The 19,297-nt window shown below is 52.8% G+C and overlaps 9 protein-coding genes across 9 annotated transcripts; 5 read left to right on the top strand and 4 right to left on the bottom strand.

The window, feature by feature from the left end:
• Positions 1-305: 305 nt before the first annotated feature.
• On the bottom strand, positions 306-1,913 carry V1518DRAFT_412567 (peptidase family M48-domain-containing protein). The gene is made up of 4 exons (XM_066903124.1): positions 1,814-1,913; positions 1,423-1,758; positions 836-1,367; positions 306-784 (listed from the first exon to the last, which is right to left on the bottom strand). Exons 1-4 carry the CDS (start codon positions 1,835-1,837, stop codon positions 351-353), a joined length of 1,326 nt encoding a protein of 441 aa, XP_066761507.1. The 5' UTR covers positions 1,838-1,913; the 3' UTR covers positions 306-350.
• Positions 1,914-2,190: 277 nt separating this feature from the next.
• V1518DRAFT_412570 (U3 small nucleolar RNA-associated protein 8) lies at positions 2,191-4,670 on the top strand. Its single transcript, XM_066903125.1, has 2 exons — positions 2,191-3,016; positions 3,067-4,670. The coding sequence occupies exons 1-2, from the start codon at positions 2,297-2,299 to the stop codon at positions 4,477-4,479; spliced, it is 2,133 nt and encodes a 710-aa protein (XP_066761508.1). The 5' UTR covers positions 2,191-2,296; the 3' UTR covers positions 4,480-4,670.
• Positions 4,563-5,449, bottom strand: V1518DRAFT_412572 (transcription factor e(y)2-domain-containing protein). The gene is made up of 3 exons (XM_066903126.1): positions 5,180-5,449; positions 5,056-5,126; positions 4,563-4,997 (listed from the first exon to the last, which is right to left on the bottom strand). The coding sequence occupies exons 1-3, from the start codon at positions 5,242-5,244 to the stop codon at positions 4,852-4,854; spliced, it is 282 nt and encodes a 93-aa protein (XP_066761509.1). The 5' UTR covers positions 5,245-5,449; the 3' UTR covers positions 4,563-4,851.
• Positions 5,450-5,594: 145 nt separating this feature from the next.
• V1518DRAFT_381294 (WD40-repeat-containing domain protein) lies at positions 5,595-7,963 on the top strand. Its single transcript, XM_066901652.1, has 2 exons — positions 5,595-6,001; positions 6,056-7,963. Exons 1-2 carry the CDS (start codon positions 5,889-5,891, stop codon positions 7,776-7,778), a joined length of 1,836 nt encoding a protein of 611 aa, XP_066761510.1. The 5' UTR covers positions 5,595-5,888; the 3' UTR covers positions 7,779-7,963.
• Positions 7,964-10,239: 2,276 nt separating this feature from the next.
• Positions 10,240-11,839, top strand: V1518DRAFT_412579 (uncharacterized protein). The gene has a single exon (XM_066903127.1). The coding sequence runs from the start codon at positions 10,274-10,276 to the stop codon at positions 11,624-11,626; it is 1,353 nt and encodes a 450-aa protein (XP_066761511.1). The 5' UTR covers positions 10,240-10,273; the 3' UTR covers positions 11,627-11,839.
• On the bottom strand, positions 11,565-12,120 carry V1518DRAFT_412581 (mitochondrial 37S ribosomal uS14m domain-containing protein). The gene is made up of 2 exons (XM_066903128.1): positions 11,776-12,120; positions 11,565-11,723 (listed from the first exon to the last, which is right to left on the bottom strand). The coding sequence occupies exons 1-2, from the start codon at positions 12,097-12,099 to the stop codon at positions 11,661-11,663; spliced, it is 387 nt and encodes a 128-aa protein (XP_066761512.1). The 5' UTR covers positions 12,100-12,120; the 3' UTR covers positions 11,565-11,660.
• A 211-nt stretch (positions 12,121-12,331) lies between these two features.
• On the top strand, positions 12,332-15,464 carry V1518DRAFT_454483 (uncharacterized protein). The gene is made up of 3 exons (XM_066906540.1): positions 12,332-12,507; positions 12,558-13,225; positions 13,272-15,464. Exons 1-3 carry the CDS (start codon positions 12,361-12,363, stop codon positions 15,169-15,171), a joined length of 2,715 nt encoding a protein of 904 aa, XP_066761513.1. The 5' UTR covers positions 12,332-12,360; the 3' UTR covers positions 15,172-15,464.
• V1518DRAFT_431793 (uncharacterized protein) lies at positions 15,402-17,899 on the bottom strand. Its single transcript, XM_066906200.1, has 2 exons — positions 17,354-17,899; positions 15,402-17,298 (listed from the first exon to the last, which is right to left on the bottom strand). Exons 1-2 carry the CDS (start codon positions 17,720-17,722, stop codon positions 15,499-15,501), a joined length of 2,169 nt encoding a protein of 722 aa, XP_066761514.1. The 5' UTR covers positions 17,723-17,899; the 3' UTR covers positions 15,402-15,498.
• V1518DRAFT_177195 (putative methyltransferase-domain-containing protein) lies at positions 17,472-19,150 on the top strand. Its single transcript, XM_066900830.1, has 4 exons — positions 17,472-18,135; positions 18,196-18,254; positions 18,302-18,703; positions 18,759-19,150. Exons 1-4 carry the CDS (start codon positions 17,863-17,865, stop codon positions 19,015-19,017), a joined length of 993 nt encoding a protein of 330 aa, XP_066761515.1. The 5' UTR covers positions 17,472-17,862; the 3' UTR covers positions 19,018-19,150.
• Positions 19,151-19,297: the final 147 nt, after the last annotated feature.

Consider the following 19,297-nt stretch of genomic DNA (forward strand, 5'->3'; position numbering starts at 1 on the left):
TCGCAGATCGTCGGCAACTCTCACGGCCGTTCGATGCTGCTGAGAGTCTCCGGGCAAACCCCAAGCAACCGCCGCGCGTTGCGACTTGTGAGCGCGGCGGCTGACTGGACAACTTACCCCGCCAAGTCTTGGCGAACTGCAGCAAGAAAACTGCACTCTTGGAGACTCGCCATTTGAGTGGCGTACAGGACCCAACTATTCCGATCACCATACTCTGGAGGTTGCGTACAGCTGCGCCTCAGCATCAGTAAAGCGACGCAGACTCTGTCTGACTCTCTGTAACTGTGGCATTACAGCGGTACAACTGGCGGAAGATAATATAATACTACAAATGACTGAGTGCTAACTATTTACTCCGTCTTTTTCTCGCTCTGCCAGCCTAGCGCGCCCAGTCTTTCCAAGAGTGTTGGATGCGAGTAGTGGTAGCTGCTGTATAGCCAGTCCGCGTCCATGGTACTCAAATTTTGAATATGCAGCTTGATAAGAGCCTTTGAGAGATCACCCGCGTAGTTCAGCTTGACCGCAAATGCATCAGCTTCGTATTCAAACTTCCGGCTCAGCACACTGAGACCGTATTGTAGCAAGCTGTTGACCGGCGTCAAAATGTCGTTGAACAAAATGAATCCAATGACCACAGGTCGCTCGGTAAGGAACCCGAACGACTGGTAGAGCGAAGAGTTGTCAATAAATACCGAGAACAGGCCAAACAAGGCGAAGATATACACTTGGTTGACGCAAAACATTCTGGTAGTGTGCGACATGGACCAATGGCCCAATTCATGAGCTGAGGCACATAGTCAGTAAGGAATGCAAGACCGTAAAAAAATTCGCTTACCGAGCACTGCCACGATCTCCTCTGCCTGGAATTTGTCGATTAAAGTGTCGTAGATCACGATTCTCTTCTTCCATGGCAGACCGTAGAAGTAGGCATTGCTATGAGCGCTGCGCTTGGAACCGTCGATCTGATAAACCTCCTGCAGCGGAAACCTCAACTGATTTGCTAACTTCTCAACCTCAGTCTTGATCTTTCCGTCCTCCATAGGAGTCACCTTGTTGAATAAAGGCTGGATGACGATAGGAAACACGGTGACCATAAACAGCTGGAACACAACCGCAAATGCAAACAAGTAAAAGAAAAAGGTTGCGCCAAAGTAGTTCACAATCTTCAGGAACACAGCAATCAAAGGTCCGCCAATCACCGCACCGAGAATTTGGCCCTTGATCATATCTGACACGAACAATGACGGCGTCTGCTTATTGAATCCGAACTTGGCTTCTAAGACGAACGTGGAGTAGACAGACACAGGTAGCGAGATGAGAGTTGAGAAAAATGAATAGCCCAAAAATAAAACTACAGACTGGTAGATCTAGAGAACAAGTCAGCCACCATTGTCTAACACGGACGCGCACCTATTCACTAACTTCGCTGGAAAATGACACAGGCACAAACGTAAGCACATGACCAGCAAGATCCCACATCTTTGGCAAAGCATCAAACCAGAGAGTTGCTGAATCAAGTGCAAACTCGTATAGTCCGCTCACAACTCCAAATTTGGACTTTGCTCTAGCGTACGCCTGGCTCTTTGCAAATGTTTCCTGATCAACTGCGCTTTCTAGAGCCTGAGGGGGTTTCTCCCGCTTGAGAACTTGGTACTGACGATACGTCAAGTACGATTCAAATACATATTTCGCAGCAGAAAAACCCAGAACAAGGTACTTCCAATGAATATAGGGATTGTCCAGGCTCTGGCCGAGAGACTGCAGATTCATCAGTACTGCGCATCCCAACCCACAATGGCATCAATATACATACTCCAAGAATTGTGGACAAACTCATGATGTCTATAACCTGCAATATCGAAGCAATGTTGTAGTTGCAAGGGGCTGATCAAGCTAGCCGTCTGGATTGCGCGTAGAACAACAGCTAGACATTTAAGGTTTCCAGCGAACTACAATATTTACTTCGTGCGGCTCAACTACTCGCAGAACGGGAATATATGGCCGCGTCAAGAGGAGTCTCTGCATAACCAACATATGATGGTAGACTGTAGTATCAAATGCTATAATCTGGGTGTTAGGCATGTATCTGTTTTGGTCTGCTCTCTAGCAAGCCTCTTCGCTGAAATCTCTAGACATCCATTGCGGGTTCACGTGAGCTTGGATGTTCACGTGAGAACAAGTCGCACCCTGAATTTTTTTCTCCCAAGCCTTCAACATCGCGACAGAACTCCCCTTCCAGGTGACCAAGTCGCCATACTCCTTAATGCCTGTTCGACCTACTATTCATCTCGTCTAAATGTCATCAATATCAGCGCCTTACTTTATGCACAGTTTGCTGACTGGAGCATCGAGTACCTTTTTCGTATCGTCCAAGAAGTCCTCCGTCATTGATCTCGCAGCGTCAAATTCAGCAATTTCTCAGTTCGTGCTGCAACCGACTCCCCGATTGGTTTCATCATTTGCCATATCGCCGTTGGTTGAAATTCTATGTCCTTCTATAATTTGCAGCTCAGAGACTGCAGGTGCGACTAGTCGGCATGCGTTAGCGGCAATCCAAGAACGAGGGCACAAAATTTACCTCAGACGGATAGAAGAGAGCGGCGATGTTTATGAGATTTCGCTCGGCACCGGCGACAGCGTTTGCATCTTGGGTCTCTTTGATAAAGACATTCCTGTCGTTGTTTTCCGGAGCGGAAAAATTGCGTCGTTTAAATTATCGCCTGAAGTCGACACCGACAGTCATGAGGACGCAGTTGTGGAAGGAGTCGAAGACGAAGATAAGGACACCACGTCAGCGGCTCGAGAGTTTAAGCAGTTATGGACTGCTAATATTTTTGAATATTCTAAGGCTGAAATATTGTTTTCCGAGTTTACAACACAACCAGACGGTACTCTTCTGCTGACTACCGTCTCGCGAACTGATGACACAACGTTGGATATTCAAAAGACAGAGGTGTCAGGATCCGGCATTAATGTTATCGGCCGGTGGTCGGTCAACGAGAACAAGTCTAAGCATGTGCGTATTCTCATAGTCGTCCCTGCTTCCAAGTCTAACATCATCTATAGGAGTCTATCGAATATCACGAATCTGGTGTGGTGTTCCATCTTACGAACCAGAAACTCAGCATTATCACTATTCCCAGCTTGAAAAGTACGGCAATCGATCTCAAGCCTTACATGCCCGAACACAAGAAGTATTCCAAAGGAGTTAAGCATCCTGCTATATCATTCGTCCCGAGCGGAAAGACTTCGATTCTTGCCAGTAATGGCGTCAAACTATTTCTGATCAACTGGCAATATGGAACCATTCTTGCATCACGCGAGCTAACCGATGGCGATATCTCGATTAGACTTCTGAAGCGTGTTAGCAAGCGGGCTGCTCTCGGAATCACAAACGACGGAAAACTGCATATTATTCCGTTTAACGTTGGCACTGGCAGTCTTTTGGAGAGCATCCGAGGAAATGTAGAGATTGTGCATGATACGGAACGTACAATGGCAGTTATGGCAAACCTGTGTTTGGTTGACGGCAGATCGACGCGGCGTTATATTCTTTCTGCACAGCAAGAGACGGAAGCTTCAATGAGCGAGTTGACGAAAATCAAGGAGCAAATCAATGTTCTGAAAGAAGCATGCGACTTCGCTGGTCTCGAAAAGCGCATTATTCCATACCTCAGCGGGAAGAAGCCATGGAGAGAGGTGGATACAACTAGGCCGATGGATGCTAGTCATAGCAAGAAGAGCAAGAGCAAAAGGGACGACACTCAAAAGCAGGAGAAGCGTTTTACATATTATAGTCCAGAGAGGAGCAGACAAGTTAATGCTGCTCTAATCGGAGCTATTGTTGAACTATTGTTCTATCAGACGCCTGGACAGCCCCTGAAAATTACATGGTTGAAGAACATGAGACGAACAGTTGCATATTTACTAAGTCATCCTTTGTTTCCCACAAGTCAGTTTCCGGACTTGCTTGAAGTATTCCATTCCGACAGTGAGTTGACGATGGTTACCATTAAGCGCACGCATGGTCTTGCGATTGGACCACTACTATCTCTCCTTGTGTCAGAACTGACAGGAGGAGCGTTGAATCAGGTCATAATTATGCTTACTATTGAACGATTGGAAAAGGAGTATTCGTATCGCGATATTGTACGAAATCTCACTGATAACTATACTACTGCGACTTTGAGTTCGTGCACGACTTCTATCTTTTCGCTGTTGTCCAAAGACAAAGAGGCGTCTGTAGCTGTCATCATGGACAATAATCTGTGGAATATTCTCTCATGCTTCATCGATTCGACCGGCTTGTTTATGATAGGGGACGATATGATCAACGAGATGTCTACGCTCGTTAACTCGGAGATCAGGGAACTGCAGAAGCAGATTGATGTTTTACAGATGGTCGACTTGGCTTTGGAAATGGTTAGAAAGAAGGAGAGAAAAAGTTTAACTGCTGTTAATTTCATGTCTGTATACTAAACAACGGAAGTTTTCAATATGTCTGTTTGGGTGTGTTATAGATAGAAGGGTGTGTTATGCGCTTTTGGACTGGTGTAACTCAACTTGTACTGCTTTGGCCTAGGCGATTAGCTGGTTAAGATTGGTTATATATATGCATATGTACAGTACAGGCGGCACAAGCAAAAAATACAAGTGGCTTTATGAACTTGCATGAATTTCATGCTACGAAACAAGAGAGACGACCCTAAACGGACAGGAGCAACAACGTACGGAAGACTGTACGTACAAAATTATACACTCGAGAACACAAAAGGTTGAACATGAAACAAAGCGCTATCCACCATTACAAATAACGACACAAAAAATATCAAATGGACTAATGAAAAATAATTATGTGTCAACGACTTTGTCCAAAAATGCTTTGATCATGTTAAGCGCTTCAAGTTTGACATTCTCCGGAACAATTTCAAGAGCTTTGTGCTCCACGTCACCAATGAGCTTGTTAAACGATGGATTCTCTTGAGAGCGAAGATTTTCTAGATTTATTATCAAAAAATGTAGCAGGAAGAGCAGCACCTGGAAAATAAGTCATACCTGTGGCTAATTCTTCGACGCGGTTGTACCATCCGGAAGCGATCAGACTTTGCCGCAAGTATGCCGAGATTCTGAAGCTAAATCAGCCAGCGGGCAATGAAGAGGGTGAAAAAAGATGTCGTACCGCTCATATTCGCCTGATGTAATCAGCTCTTTGTGAATCTTCTCGCGAATCTGGGCATCAGTCATTTCCACCACTACTCATAGAGGCTGGTTAGCAGTCAATACACACGCATGTGCGATCTAGCGAATGTGGCGAAAAGGTGCAGCAAACAAACTGACTAAACTAGGTGTTTCTTCCTATAAAGATACATACTTTGACAATGCGTCCTAGTATTTCACTATGGAGTCAAGTTGAGATTGTATGCACCCTGCTAGACGACTGTCGGTGCCCACGTTGACGGTTGGGAGATTTCGCGCGCCGGTTCATCAAAGCTGGTTGAAATGGTCGGTTTGAGACTCGAATGGTTCAGCTGGCCTGAACTTCTGCGGATCAAATTAATTTTAAAGTTTCGAGAAATCAAGCACATCTCGATCGTGGCGCCTGCTCAGCTCGATTTTGCGCATTCGCCGTGTCCGTCGAGGTCGCCTCTCACAACAAGCAGGATGGCCAGCCTGCTCTAGCAAGTTTTCGGAATTTTTTGGACGACGTATTGAACGCGAAGCTTCTGCTTTTTGGAGGACAACCAAACTATGACCAGTACCCGAATGCCACACTACTTATTGCCAGAAGTACTCAACGATATCTGACTGCACACGCAATTCAGATATGTGGACTTGAAGACACGACATAAATATCCCGTACGCTAGCTATATCATCTTTTTTGTCAAGCATGGGGAGGGCAGGACTCACCGTCGACAATGAATACGAGCCGAAGACGGCATGGGACTCGAAGACGTTTGGGCAACCGCTGTCCCTGCATCTGGAACGGCCGGTGTCTGCTATGTACGTCCTTCTATTGCTTGCTTGGTTTCATATGTAGTACTAATATCTTTGCAGGTCAATTGCACCGTCTGGCAGAGATGTCGTACTTGCGTCTCGTCAAGGTCTCTTTATCGCTGACCTGGACAACCCGTGGAAGTTACCTCGCTTCTTACATCATTTAACGCTATGGGAAGTCGCCGACGTACAGTGGTGTCCACATGCTGCAAAGCCTACATGGGTTATTTCAACGTCTAATCAGAAAGCCATGGTCTGGAATCTTGCACTGCCGTCTAACAACGCCATCGAGTATGTCCTGCATGCGCATACCCGCGCCATTACCGACATCAACTTCCACGCGCACGACCCCGAGCGGATAGCCACGTGCGCTGTTGACGCTTATGTGCATTGCTGGGATATGCGGACGCCTGCAAAGCCCGTTCAGAGCTTCTGCGGCTGGCGCGCTAGCGCAACGTCCGTGAAGTGGAACCGACGAAATTCGCACGTTGTGGCATCCAGTCACGATCGCTATGTGCATATCTGGGACGATAGGATGGGCGCCAAAGCGTTGAGAACTATTACGGCGCATTCGTCGAAGATTTATAATATCGACTTCAATCGGTCTTCGGAGACGAAGCTCATGACGTGCTCGCTGGACAAGACGGTGAAGTATTGGGATTACAGTAACAACGAAGACGAGCCGGTAAAAATTATACGAACAGACTTTCCGGTTTGGAGAGCACGGCATACACCGTTCGGTGACGGCTGCATTATTAATCCTCAACGAGGAGGCAAGAATGGACTTTATCTTGTACGCAACGACGATAGAGTCCATGACGCTCCGATGCAACCTGTTGCAGACTTTATTGGACACAAGGAACCTGTGAAGGAGTTTTTATGGCGCATACGCGGAGGAGAAGGGGTGGACGATGATCGCGAATTTCAGCTAGTTACATGGTCTAAAGATCACGACTTGAAGCTCTGGAACGTCGACGAAGGAACTTTGCGGGCTGTTGGCCATATACGTGGGGCGCCGCTAAAATCTGCCAACCAAGTCAGGTATCCCCCGTACAAGAGCTATTTACCCGAAAGGAACGAAGAAGACGGGATCAGGTCAGATGGCCTATCATCGTTCTATGTTTGGGAAAGCAAGAACAACAAAGCGGAATCTTTGGTACGTTATCCATCAGAATCACAGGTCGACATGACGAAGTTGCAAAGAACGCATATGACACGCCGAGGAAAGCAACAAGAAAAAATTTCGCATTTGAGGTGGCTATCTGGCGTGCGGATAGGACCTTCGGCATTTGCTAGACCGGACGAAACTACGGAGTTTTCTAATCGCGGTGCCGTCCCTGAGAACCTCGGTGAAGAAGTGAGCCTAGTTGGTAACAAGTTTCCAAAAGTTACATTTGAACGGATCGATGTTGGCAAAGGCGAGATCGTGGTTGCCTTGAACGGACCATGGGGTGACGACAACGCCCTTGTGTTCATTCGTATGGAAGCAAAGTTTCCGATCGATTACCCTCTGGCCAAGACAGCGCCGGAGATTATGGTCGAGCACACCAAGGACCTCAGCAATTCGGATGTACGGGAGATTGAGTCGCATGTTCAAAAGATTGCGACAATAATGACCGAGAGAGGAAATTTTTGTTTAGAAGCCTGCCTGCGGTTCATAATGGGTGAGCGGGTGCCATTGGACGATTTGATGAATGAAGCCAAGAAGGCTGTCGACGACGGATACTCATCCAGTGATGATGAGTTGGTGGTTCCATCTTCAGGACTAGAATTGGTACTATGATTTTATGGCTGACGATGGATTGGGATCGAGGGCTGGATTATTTGTTTGGATATTTATGTATTTTACGATGATTGCTGTCTCATTTTAATCTGTGTATAATTTTATATGCTCATCATCATATTCTACATTGAAATTATATGTATAATACGGGCGACAACTAGAATTAAATGATTTGGTCGTACTAAAGCAAACCCTACCGAAGGTCGTGCATAGTCCCAGCACGTCAACGGCTCAGGAATTTTCCTGCTCGTCGTTAAAGCAGCTAGACTCTAACTACAAAGAATGGCCTTCCGGCTACCGAAGTCTTGCGATGAGCTTCTCGTATATCCTGCTACCAGCTCTCGCTAAACTTATCGTTCGCTGGCCTGTCCTTGCATACACATAATTAGTGAAATGAGTCATGAGGTGTGCATGATTCGATGCATTTCCTAGAGATTTCTAAAAAATACGCATAGCCGACTAGCCTGTGACCTAAAAATCATGCATTAAACAGAGGCATCGCCTTGAATGTTGCCCCAGCTTTCTGATAATCTTCAAGCAATTGCTGATGGGAGGAGATGGTGTATGGAGAAGCGACCGATAAGTAGCATCGTCGACTCGCTGTATACGTTATCATCGACTGCGTAATTGCTACGGCCACTATCGAGAAGAGAGCTGGTATATTAGAAAACCTTTATATTAGCGTCATAAGCACGACAACTATTACTTTCAGGCTTGCGGCAGAAATTTCACTGATTCAGCTCAAAGTTGGGCACATTACAGCATGGGAAGCATTTGTACGAGAATTTTTCATGATTTTTCCCTACGATCCAAAAAAATTGGAACCCTAAGCTAGACTAAGTGAGTGGTAAACATTACCTGATAAGTGCAAGGTTTACACTGACCGTACTCACTAACCTGAAGACAGATCCGACGGATGGATGCTTGGGCAGTCGACCGATGATGATATTATGAGAGATAGAAGGTGGTGGGAAGGAGAGCGGGAAGGACAACGACGAGAAGGGAGAGAAGGATTGAATGAGAAATAGCGAGGGACGAGGAAATAAGGCGAGAGGGCTAGGGAATTCGCAACTGGCGGGTACATCCAATACGGGATGTCATCAACAATCCGATGCAGACCCTTCAGCGGTCCTAAATAATCCGCTATTGCTTCAGATATGACTTTCCCTGGTGGTAATGCTCATGATGAGATGCTATGGTACCATATTTAAGGTATGGAAGAGTGTGATCACGCTAAATGCCGTAACGGCTGGTCAAATCGCGAGCTCAACGCGTGTTCACGTGCCAACGCGTCGGTGTGTTGGCGCGTGTAAGCGACGACGCGACAACAGACGACGCGACAACACACACGGATCAACTGCACACGCGCCTCTCATATCCCAGCGATAGCGACGTAATGAACAGTGCTGAATGCTATAAAGTAATGGGAAAGATGCTTACGGGGGAGCAAGGTACGTGAGCGCTGGCGACGCGTGTCAAGCACGAGTTTCGCGAGACATGATTGAACGCGAATACGGGCTGACATCACGCATTTACCATACACAAGCACATTCAACATAGAAGATTATATTATTCCTATTCGCCCTCTACAAGGAGTGTTTATAACCAGTTGTCTAGTGCAGCGCATTGCGCCAACGTGACGCCCGGCTGAAGCTGTCAAGCAATGCCGCACTTTGTGCAACGGAAGCGAGTGCCCTCCTCTAACCCGCTCGTTGGTGAATCAACTTGCGGCCGCAACCTGTTTGACTTCGCTCTTCCTCGCTCTTCTTCGGCCAATCTCACCGCTCGCTGCCTCGTCCGCCATGAGATCTCGTCGGCAACTACCACAACAACCACGAGCAAGCGCGATCGATAATGAGCAGCAGGCGTCGCGCTGCCGCAATTCCTTCACACATCGTGAGTCTCGTCATCGGTCGCACATTTACCTGCACCATTGTTGTCCAACCATTCCTTTCGGTCTCTCTGCCTGTTGCCTGAGCACTGTAATGAAGTATGTGGGAACAGCTCTCGATGATCAAGCAGTTGAAGATTAGAAGGATAAGAGTTCATTTCAGAGTTTTCCACAACGGCGTTAACTCCTCAGAGCGCTGTCCGCCGTCGAGCTCGTTACAGTGGTTGGTCGGTGCGAGGTATAGACCATCCGAGTCACATCACTGCGGTAGTCGTCCTGGCAGATGGAACAGGTGACTGTGCTTGATGCAGATTACTGAGTACTGGTTCACGGAGCTGAAGCTCGTTGAAGAATAATGTACCTTTCAGTCGACCCTATTACCCGCGGTGCGGGGCGGCAGTAGTAGTTTGCACAAAAATAAGCTTGTTAGCCTGTGCATTTATATCCAAAACAGAGGACGAGCAAGAAGTAGAAACCCCAGATAATATGCTAGAACAAAGCACAGAATTTAGTCCCGCCGGAGCCGGAGCGTGCGGCGCGTTGCGAAAGCCCAGACGTAACCTCCGACATCTTCACGCCTTGCACGATCAGATCATACACGACAATGATGCGCAAAGAAATCCTCAGTATCACACGCGTGTGCATGCAGCATATATCTCATGTGCGACCAAGCACCACCGTGCTGCCGCAGTGCACTCGGCAACTGGCGCCCCGTCGCCTCTTCCACAACACCGGAATGCGCGCTTACAAGGACGACAGCAATCTACGTTCCGTATCCACGGTGCAGATGTCGTGGTACCGAGTCGGTACAGCCGCACTACTCGCAGGTATTATTACGCTATCGTTTGTAGCGGTGCTCCCGCAGGCGATCACGGCAATCGAGGGCGAAGCGCTCGACCCTGCGCCAAAGGAATGGCCGCGGCCGTGGCGGAAGCAGTACCGCGTGTATATGTACTCGGAGACGCACGGATCGCGCCCGCAGGAGTTACTTGCCGGTGCAGAAGCGCTGTTGAAAGAGATACTAGCGGCGGAGGGGTACGACGCTACGGATTTGGATATTCTCACTATGCCGACTCCGCGATTCGACGGGAAGAGCCAGGAGTGGATTTCGGCTGTCGCGAATCTTGTGACAAAGTGTGGCGACAACTGGATGGCACTAGAGGGCGAAGAAGGTCGCGGCGGGGACAAAGCGTTGGAATACTACGCTCGCGCGCTCGACATCCACACTGGGTTAGACCGGCACACGTCCGCCGCTTGCAAGGGCATGGCAGAGATCTACCTCGCGCGAGACGACCTCACCCGCGCGAAGATGTTTGCGAGCATTGCGGTTGCGACTGCGTGCGTCGCACAGGACCCACACACTGTTATCCCCGGTCTTAGCGAGGGCTTAGCGCAGAATGACGGGGAAATCCCGATCGAGGAGCTTGCGATCGCAGCCGAGGCGGTGGCGCCCTCGCTATGTATCGTGCGTCCGGAGGCGCATCAGCGCATTACGACCGCGTACGTCAACGCGGCAATCGATCTCGGCGTCATCTACTCCCGACTAAACGACGACCAGACCGCCCTGCGGGTGTTTCTGTCCGTAGCCCGTCTCTACAGCGTGATCCGCAACATCTCTGGCGGCGAAATCGAGGCGCTCGAGCGCTTCGGTGGTTTCCACCCGCAATACGCGGACGAGGCGCGGGCAAAGTATTATGTCTCCGAGACACTGTGGGCGCTGGGGCATGGCGAGGAGGCAGTTCAGTGGGCGCGCAGCGCGTACGACGAGGCGATGCTGAACTACCTCGTCGACAACGAGAGTGTCGAGGTTGCACGGACCGCCCTGAAGAACATTGCGATCATGTGCGGCAGGTTGGGCCGGACGCAAGAGGCGGAGGACGCGCGCAAGCAGATTGTCAAGGTGCAGCCAAACCCATCGCTGAAGCCATATAGATGGTTTCTGGGATACCAGTTGTAGGTAGGTTGGTATATATATTTTTATGTACAGTATTTCACCAGGACGCGCGTTTGACACCGGGGAGATCGCCGCGCTTAGCGTGTTCTTTGAACTGGAACTGTGAGAGGTCAGTGTTGCGCATACGACATGAATGGTAGCGGAAAACTCACCCGACACATCTTGAAGGACGACAGGATGGCGCGTCCGCGCCCGGAGGCGATGCACCGGTTGCGGGGCTGCGTCATGCGAGTACAGGCGGGCATGGTGCTGAGCTTCATCTGTGCCTGAAGGCGGGTAGAAAGCGGAAGGGTCGCGTTGTAGGTAATGTACTTCAGTGCGCGACGTTCGGGCTCCGCCTCGGCGACGCGGAAGCGCTTGTAGTTGTCGCGGAAGACCCAGGAGGTGAGGCGGGTGCCGGGGGTCGGGACGGCGAAGGGCCCCTCGCGAAGGGCAGGCGCGCTGACCCTGACGCCGCGCAGATTGAACTTGCCCATTGCGGAAGGTGGTGATGGAGGACAACAGCCGGAAGAGGCGTGTCGGGAAGTTTGCGGCGGAGCACAACTGTTGCGTCGCGCGGCGGTTGTGCGTTCCTGTGTTGGGGATGGCAGCACTCCGCTGATTGCGGCTGGCCCATTGTGACCCCCGTGCTCTGATACCCTAAACACTGCCAAGGCTGCAGCAGCGGCCGCGTTTCGCATCGCGCCTTTGAGACCACACTCTGCGTCCCCACCCTCCAACCACCCCCCAGCGCCGAAATGGACCCCCGCGCGAGCGCCGGCGCCTTCCGTCTCGTCGCCGTCCACAACTTCGCCCGCCGTACCTACGACGAGCTTTCACTTCGCAAGCAGGACCTCGTCGAGGTTCTCGAGACCGACGCCGGCTTCAGCGACGGCTGGTACATGGTGAGTGTCCTCCGTGTTGTGCTTCTACGTCGCGACTGACCCTCGTTAAGGGCCGGAACCTCAGCACCGGCAAGACTGGCCTCTTCCCCGTCGTCTACACCGCGCCCGTCGCCGCCGCCACCGCCACCGAGCAGGTGCACCACAACACCAACGGCGACCGCCACCACCGCCGCAGCCACCGCAGCACTAACAGTAATTCCCACGCCCTTCCCCAGCAGCAGCAGCAGCAGCAGCAGCCACAACAGCAGTCCCCTGCACCGACCGAGTCCTCCGTCCATACTGCTGCGCAGCACACTTCCGTGTACGACGAAATCGAACAGGCCCTGTCCACCCTCGCCCCCTCCGCTACCGCCTCCGCTGCCGACATACCTCATACCGGCACTCCTCCCGTCGTTGCGACGCCGACTATCATCACCACCACGGCGCCGGATTCCTTGCCGGCCTCACCTGCAAAGGGTCTCGGCCCTAGCCCGGTGCCAACCTATGCGCAGACACCGTCCACGCCGGTATCATGGATGACCAACGACGTCGCTCAGTGGACACCCGCCGACGTCTCGCGATATCTATCCGATCTCTCCTTTGATCCTGATGTCTGTGCAAAGTTCGTCGAGCATAAGATCACCGGCAACATCCTGATCGAGCTCGAGCTTGCGCATCTCAAGGAGCTCGACATCAACAGCTTCGGCACTCGTTTCGAGCTCAACAAGGCCATTGAGAAGTGAGTTTTCTTTCTTCTGCTGCTAGTCATTCCGCTAACCCGGCAGCCTCCGTAACCGGCCCAAGCATGCGGTCGAAAACGCGAACGCAGTCTCTACCTCTGCAGCTTCTCCCTTCGGGCCTTCTTCACAGTCCCAGTACAAGCACCAGTCCGTGCAACCACTCGAGCCCGACTTCACGCGCTCACGCCTCGCCTTCCACGAGTCACTGCACTCGCGCCAGCGCTCGCGCTCGCTTGAACTGCACGACGAGGAGAGGGACGACCTGCATCTCCACCTCCCGGTGTCGTCAGGGGTACAGCCTACCCCTGCAGCGATGGCCCCGGCCGAAGCATGGGCGACTCTATCAACATCTCCCATGTCGCCGCCGACTGTGTCGCCGCTCGTGCCTGGTGCACGCAGCGGCGCAACGAGCTCCGACACGGCGACGTCGCGACGGTCGACTTATGACGACGAGAACGACGACGTCGACGATATGGTGCAGGATACTCTTGATGAGCTACTTCGGGCGCAGCAGACGTCGTCTCTTGCGTCGTCGCCTTCATCGCGCTCGTTCGATCCGTCGCAGCTCTTGGCGTCCCCCATGCACAACCGGCAGATCTCGACAAGCACCACCGGCACGCAGTCCTCATACAACCTGACCACCGCAGACGACGCGTCCATGCACACCCCCTCCCGCTACCGCGGCCTTCGTCGCTCCAGCCCAGCCGGGCGTAACACCGTCGACGCTGCGATAGTTCCCTCGCGCGACCTGTACCCAGAGGACACCATGGTGCCGCCGCCTAGGTCCCCAACTAGTAATGGCACGGCCTATCACCCGCCGAACGCAAGGTCGGCGAGCAACAACGCGGCATTTTTGTCGATGATCCCGTCTGGTCTCGGAATCACTAGTACACCGCCGCCTCCCTCGAGCATGGGGCCGCCCAACGGCAAGCTCGACTCGCAAGCGCTGAAGAGCCGGAGTAATACCACCACGCAAACATCACCGAAGCGGTTCTACACCGACCCGGTCGCGCATTCAACCGTGACCATAAGTCTCCCCAAGTCTATGACCGACGGCCTTGCAATGCGCTCACTGTCTACCTCAACTACTAACAACAGCAGCGTCAGCACCAACAATATCTCCGCTCCATTCCGTCCGAAGAGGCTTACCAAGGAAAACACTTCCGCCTTCACCGAAGGCCGGTTGCGTGTGACCCCCGCGCAGTCGGCCGCAACCGCAGATCATTCCGGATGGATGTCGAAACGTGGCAGTGCGAGTGTGGCGATGTGGAAGAACCGGTACTTTGTGCTGCACGGTACCCGGCTGTCATACTTTGGCAGCGCGTTGGATGACAAAGAAAAGGGGCTCATCGACATCACCGCGCACAAAGTCATCCCTGTCCGTGGTGGCGGCAGTGGTCCCGGCAGCAGCGGCGGTAGCGAGGACAAGCTTGTTGCGCTCCATGCCGCCAGTACCGGCGCTGGCCGGTATTGCTTCAAACTAGTCCCGCCTGCGCCGGGCGCACGCAAAGGTGTGACCTTCACCGCACCAAAGACGCACTACTTTGCCGTCGACACGCGCGAGGAGATGCAGAGCTGGATGCGCGCACTGATGCGCTCCACCATCGACCGCGACGACTCTGTTGCGGTGGTGTCTACCTGCAGCACGCCGACCGTATCGCTTGCAAAAGCGCAGGAAATGAGCCTCCGCGCCCGCGCTATCCGCGCGGAGGAACTCGGCATGAGTCTTCCTGAGCTTGTCAATATGTCCCCCGGGGACGTTAGTGGATCGGCCACGACCACGGCGACTACAACCTCTGCTGGCGCGGATAGCAGCTCCGTATCAACCCCGGAGCTGTCAAAGGAAGGTAGCTCGCAGAGTTTCAGCGACCAGAGGATACCAGAATCTCCTATCGATCCCGGCGGCATCATGCGTTTCGACGCGCTCTCGATCGACGGTAAATAAAATTTTCGCTCGTTTTTACTGTGTATTTTTAGTTTTAGACAATTTCTGTTTCTCATGTGCTTTGATTTACGTTGTGTGCGATCAAGCTTTTGGCTTTTATGTTTCGTTTGGGAGCTGGAACATGGTAATTTGGTTGCGCGTTTTGTTCAGCGTTGGAGGAGACGTGTCTAGTTTTGCACACGAATTGAAGAATCGCTCCGATAGCAAATTACTGCTCAATGTGCCTGTTTCCTGTGATAAACTCGGTGATATATTACACTATATTACGAAAGACGATGAACAGAAAGCGCATGATATCTAAAACTTTTGTATTTCTCGACTGTTCGTCTATACCGTCGTTCCTGGCGCAACGCCGGCCATTCCCGGTGCATACGCGGTCTGCGCGGCAGCAGCCTGCGCCGCCGCGATCTCGGCGCGCGCTTTGTAATGCTGATACACGGCGGGGGAGAGCACGGTCTTGCATTCTTCAAGCTGCTGCGCGAAGAAAGCGGCGTCGAACGTCAACATGGTAGCTTTAGCGAGGTGCTCGATGTTCTTTTCCCAGACCTCGGGCACGGTGTCGCGGAACGTGAGTTGCAGCGCCACGAGTTCGTTCCAGTCTTTGCGGACCGAAGCGCGTGCGGCTGCGATGCGCTCCTCACGCGTTTGAGTGGCGTTGGTAGTGTCGGATTCGGCGACGGAGGCAACGGCGGCGGCGGCGCTCTTTGCGTGCGCAATAATGATGATACGATACGAGACCACGCTCATGCGCATGCCGTTCGCGCGAGCGGCGGCGAGGATGCTGTCGAAGATATCCGGTCGCGCGAACCAGAGCTTCGAGGTGCATGACAGCAGGGTGTTGTAGAACTGCGTGGGCGGACCGGGAAGGCCGCCGCACATAGCGCCCGGCGCGGAGACGACCTGCACGATGTGTTCGAGATGTGCAAGCGCAGCGGGAGTAGGGTCAGGGTGTTGTGCGAAGAACGCGTCGAGGAAGGCGACAAGGTCGACGATCGTGCGCTGTTCCGCGCTCGAGCGTCGCGCAATGAAGGTGCTGCCTGTAGAGCTTGTGCTGCCGACCACGGTTGTGCCGATTTTTGTGCCTGCACCGAGGACGTGGCGCCGCACGGAGGCGGAGGAAGCCGCAGAGCGTGTGCTGCCGCCGTCGACGCCGATTTGCGCCATGACAGCAGGAAAGAGACTCATCACGTCGATGTCGTGTGCGACCGCGTTGCGGAGGAACGTCGAGATCGTGCCGATGGGTAGCACGAGTTGCTGCCCAGACGCGTAGTTAAGGTACTGCAGCGCCACGTTCATGTCGTGGCGATTCCACACCAGATATGCGAGAGCGCGCGACTCATGATCCTTGCTGACCTCCTCGCCCGCATTGTGTTCGCGGAAGTAGCTCCAGATCTCGATCGCACCGGCGACATCCCCGAGGTGTGCGCGCGCGTACACGAGCGCGAGGAAGACGATTGGGAAACGCGTCGGAACGCGCACCGTGGTGAGAAAGTCGTTGAAGATCTCATTGCAGAAATGCAGGCGCGCAGCAGCGGACTCTTCGGGTGTCATCGCCGGCATGGCAGCCTGTGCGCGCGGATCGGCATACACTTCGATGATAGTCGAGTACAGGAAACCAGCCTTAATCACATATTTGCGGTGTGAGTAAAGGTATTCCCACGCTGCAATCGCGTCGAGCATGAGTTTGCGCTCCTTGAACGCCGAGAGTATGTGCAGGTAGGTCATGGCAGGTACGTCGGGGAGCCGGACGCAGTCTTCAAACAGCGTGCGCAGGATGGGCGCCAGCACGTCCTGCGAGTTCGACCAGTTCAACTCCTCACTCGCCACTAGTGATTTTTCCGCGGCCTCGGGTGCAAAATGCAGTTCAACCGGCAACGAATTCGTCGCCATCGTGGACGAGGAGTGCATGCTCTCCGGCTCGATGCCTTGTACGACCTCGACGTTGGTCCGCAGGTTCGTGACCACGCGGGAGAACTGGTGTGCGCACTGTGCGAGTTTAAGCAGATCGTAGGGATTGATCAGACTATCGCCGCTACCGTCAGTCGCCTTTGTGTCGCGCAGTTGCAGGTACAACGGCCATGCGAGGTTCAGGTTGCTGAGTTCGACTTCTTCCCGGAACGCCAAGAGCTATCCACCGTTAGTCTGTGGACCATACAAATTGAATAATCAAGTAAAAACACACCTGCTTGTCGGTCTTTGTAAATGTCTCTCGCGGCGCGTTCCGGAATTTGGTCAGCGCATTCATCCACCGCTCGTGCTTAGCCGCCCACTCCGGCGACAGCTTCGTCGAGCCCCATTCTTGCTGCTGCGGTTGCCGCTGTTGTTGGTACTTCTGATGTCGCTGCTGCTGTTTCTGCTGTCTCGACTGCTGCTGTGGTGGCTGCTGCTGCTGCTTCTTCTTTCGGCGGCTGTCGGTGCGTGCGTCAGTGTGCGCTAGCCGTGCCACGACGGCCGCAAGCGCTGCTGGTGCCGACACTGGAGTTGCCGACACGAACGACGTGCGCCGGAGCTGCGCCGCAGCCGCGGCAGTGCGCGGGATCATGCCGGCCATGCGGATGGCGGTGCGGGAGAGCTAGGATGACGGTCGTAGAGGCGCGGTAACGAGAAAGGTTTTGGGAATTTCGAGGTGTTGCAGATTTTGGCGTTTGCGCGGCTCAGCGAAGACATCGTGAGCCTAAGACAACCAGTATCATGGGCAGCGTAATCTCGTCACCACGCAGATGGGCGGCTACTGCCACCGGGGAGGACACACGGGGAGCGACGACGACTGAAATTGCCAGCGAAAGCGCAGTTTCACCTTCCCCAGCAACAGCTACGGGCAACAAGCGCAAGCGGACAGACTACAGATTGTCTCAGCAGGCAAAGCGGCAGGAGCTCAAAAAGGGAGTTGCCTTTGACAATGCTGCATCAATCAAGGATGGAAAAGATGGCACACTTAGTAGCCAGGTTGTGAAGTTGCCGAAGGTGAGTTGTGGGGCGGTGTACAGTGAGAAAGTTCACGCATGCTGATGATACCGGCTCCAGAAGAAATATTACCGACAACGCGCGCACTCGAACCCGTTCGCAGACCATCTGCTTGAGTAGTAAGTGTTCTTGCTAGTACGATGCGAGCGTTGACTGACCCTTGTAGCCCTCGCAGCCCAGCAGACATGGACTGGTCGACACTCTTCCCCGCATACTTCCCCCACGACAGCCACGGCCCCGTGAGCCCAACCGACGGCAAGCGCGTTGAAATCGCCGACGTCGGCTGCGGATTTGGCGGCTTATTAGTGTCACTCGCGCCCGAGTTCACAGAGACGCTCATTCTGGGCCTCGAGATCCGCGTACAGGTATCGCAGTACGTAGAGGACCGCATTCTCGCGCTGCGGCAGCAGCACAAGGAGACGGGGGACTACAACAACATCGCGGTACTGCGCGCGAACGCGATGAAGTTTTTGCCGAATTTTTTTGAAAAGGCACAGCTGTCCAAGATGTTTTTCTGCTTTCCGGATCCGCACTTCAAAGCGCGGAAGCACAAGGCGCGGATCATCACGTATGTCTCTTTCCACATCATCATAACAACGTCGCTAATTGCTCTTGACACACAGATCAACATTGGCATCGGAGTATGCGTACATACTACGCCCCGGGGGCATTGTGTACACGATCACGGACGTGCTGGACCTGCACGAGTGGATGGTGCGGCATCTTGACGCGCACCCGCTGTTCCGGCGGCTGCCACCGGAATGGGAGGCGCAGGACCCGTGCGTGAAGATCATGCTGACGGATACAGAGGAGGGCAAGAAGGTCGCGCGCAATGCAGGGGACAAGTATGTCGCGTGCTACGAGCGGGTTGTGGACGAGTAAGTTGTATTGTAGCAGACCGAAGTGGTTCGTATTCGTATTTCACGTGAGTGTAAGTGAGGGTATTGTAGTGGTACGAAATGTACGCGGATGCACGCGTAGTATGGGTCCCGATAAGCTGCGGGACGATATCGCGGCCGGCGCTGCCGCCAAATTCTCCTTCTTCCCGTCCTTCACCACATACGCACTCACTTCCACCCTCATCTCCATCTTCATCCCACATCTGCAATGGCCAACGGGTATGTTCGACTTTCCGTCTGCTGCTGCCGCCGCCGATGCTGCT

This window comes from Limtongia smithiae (genome assembly GCF_038497785.1).
Source record: "Limtongia smithiae strain NRRL Y-17922 unplaced genomic scaffold V1518scaffold_2, whole genome shotgun sequence".
Lineage (NCBI taxonomy): Eukaryota > Fungi > Ascomycota > Lipomycetes > Lipomycetales > Lipomycetaceae > Limtongia > Limtongia smithiae.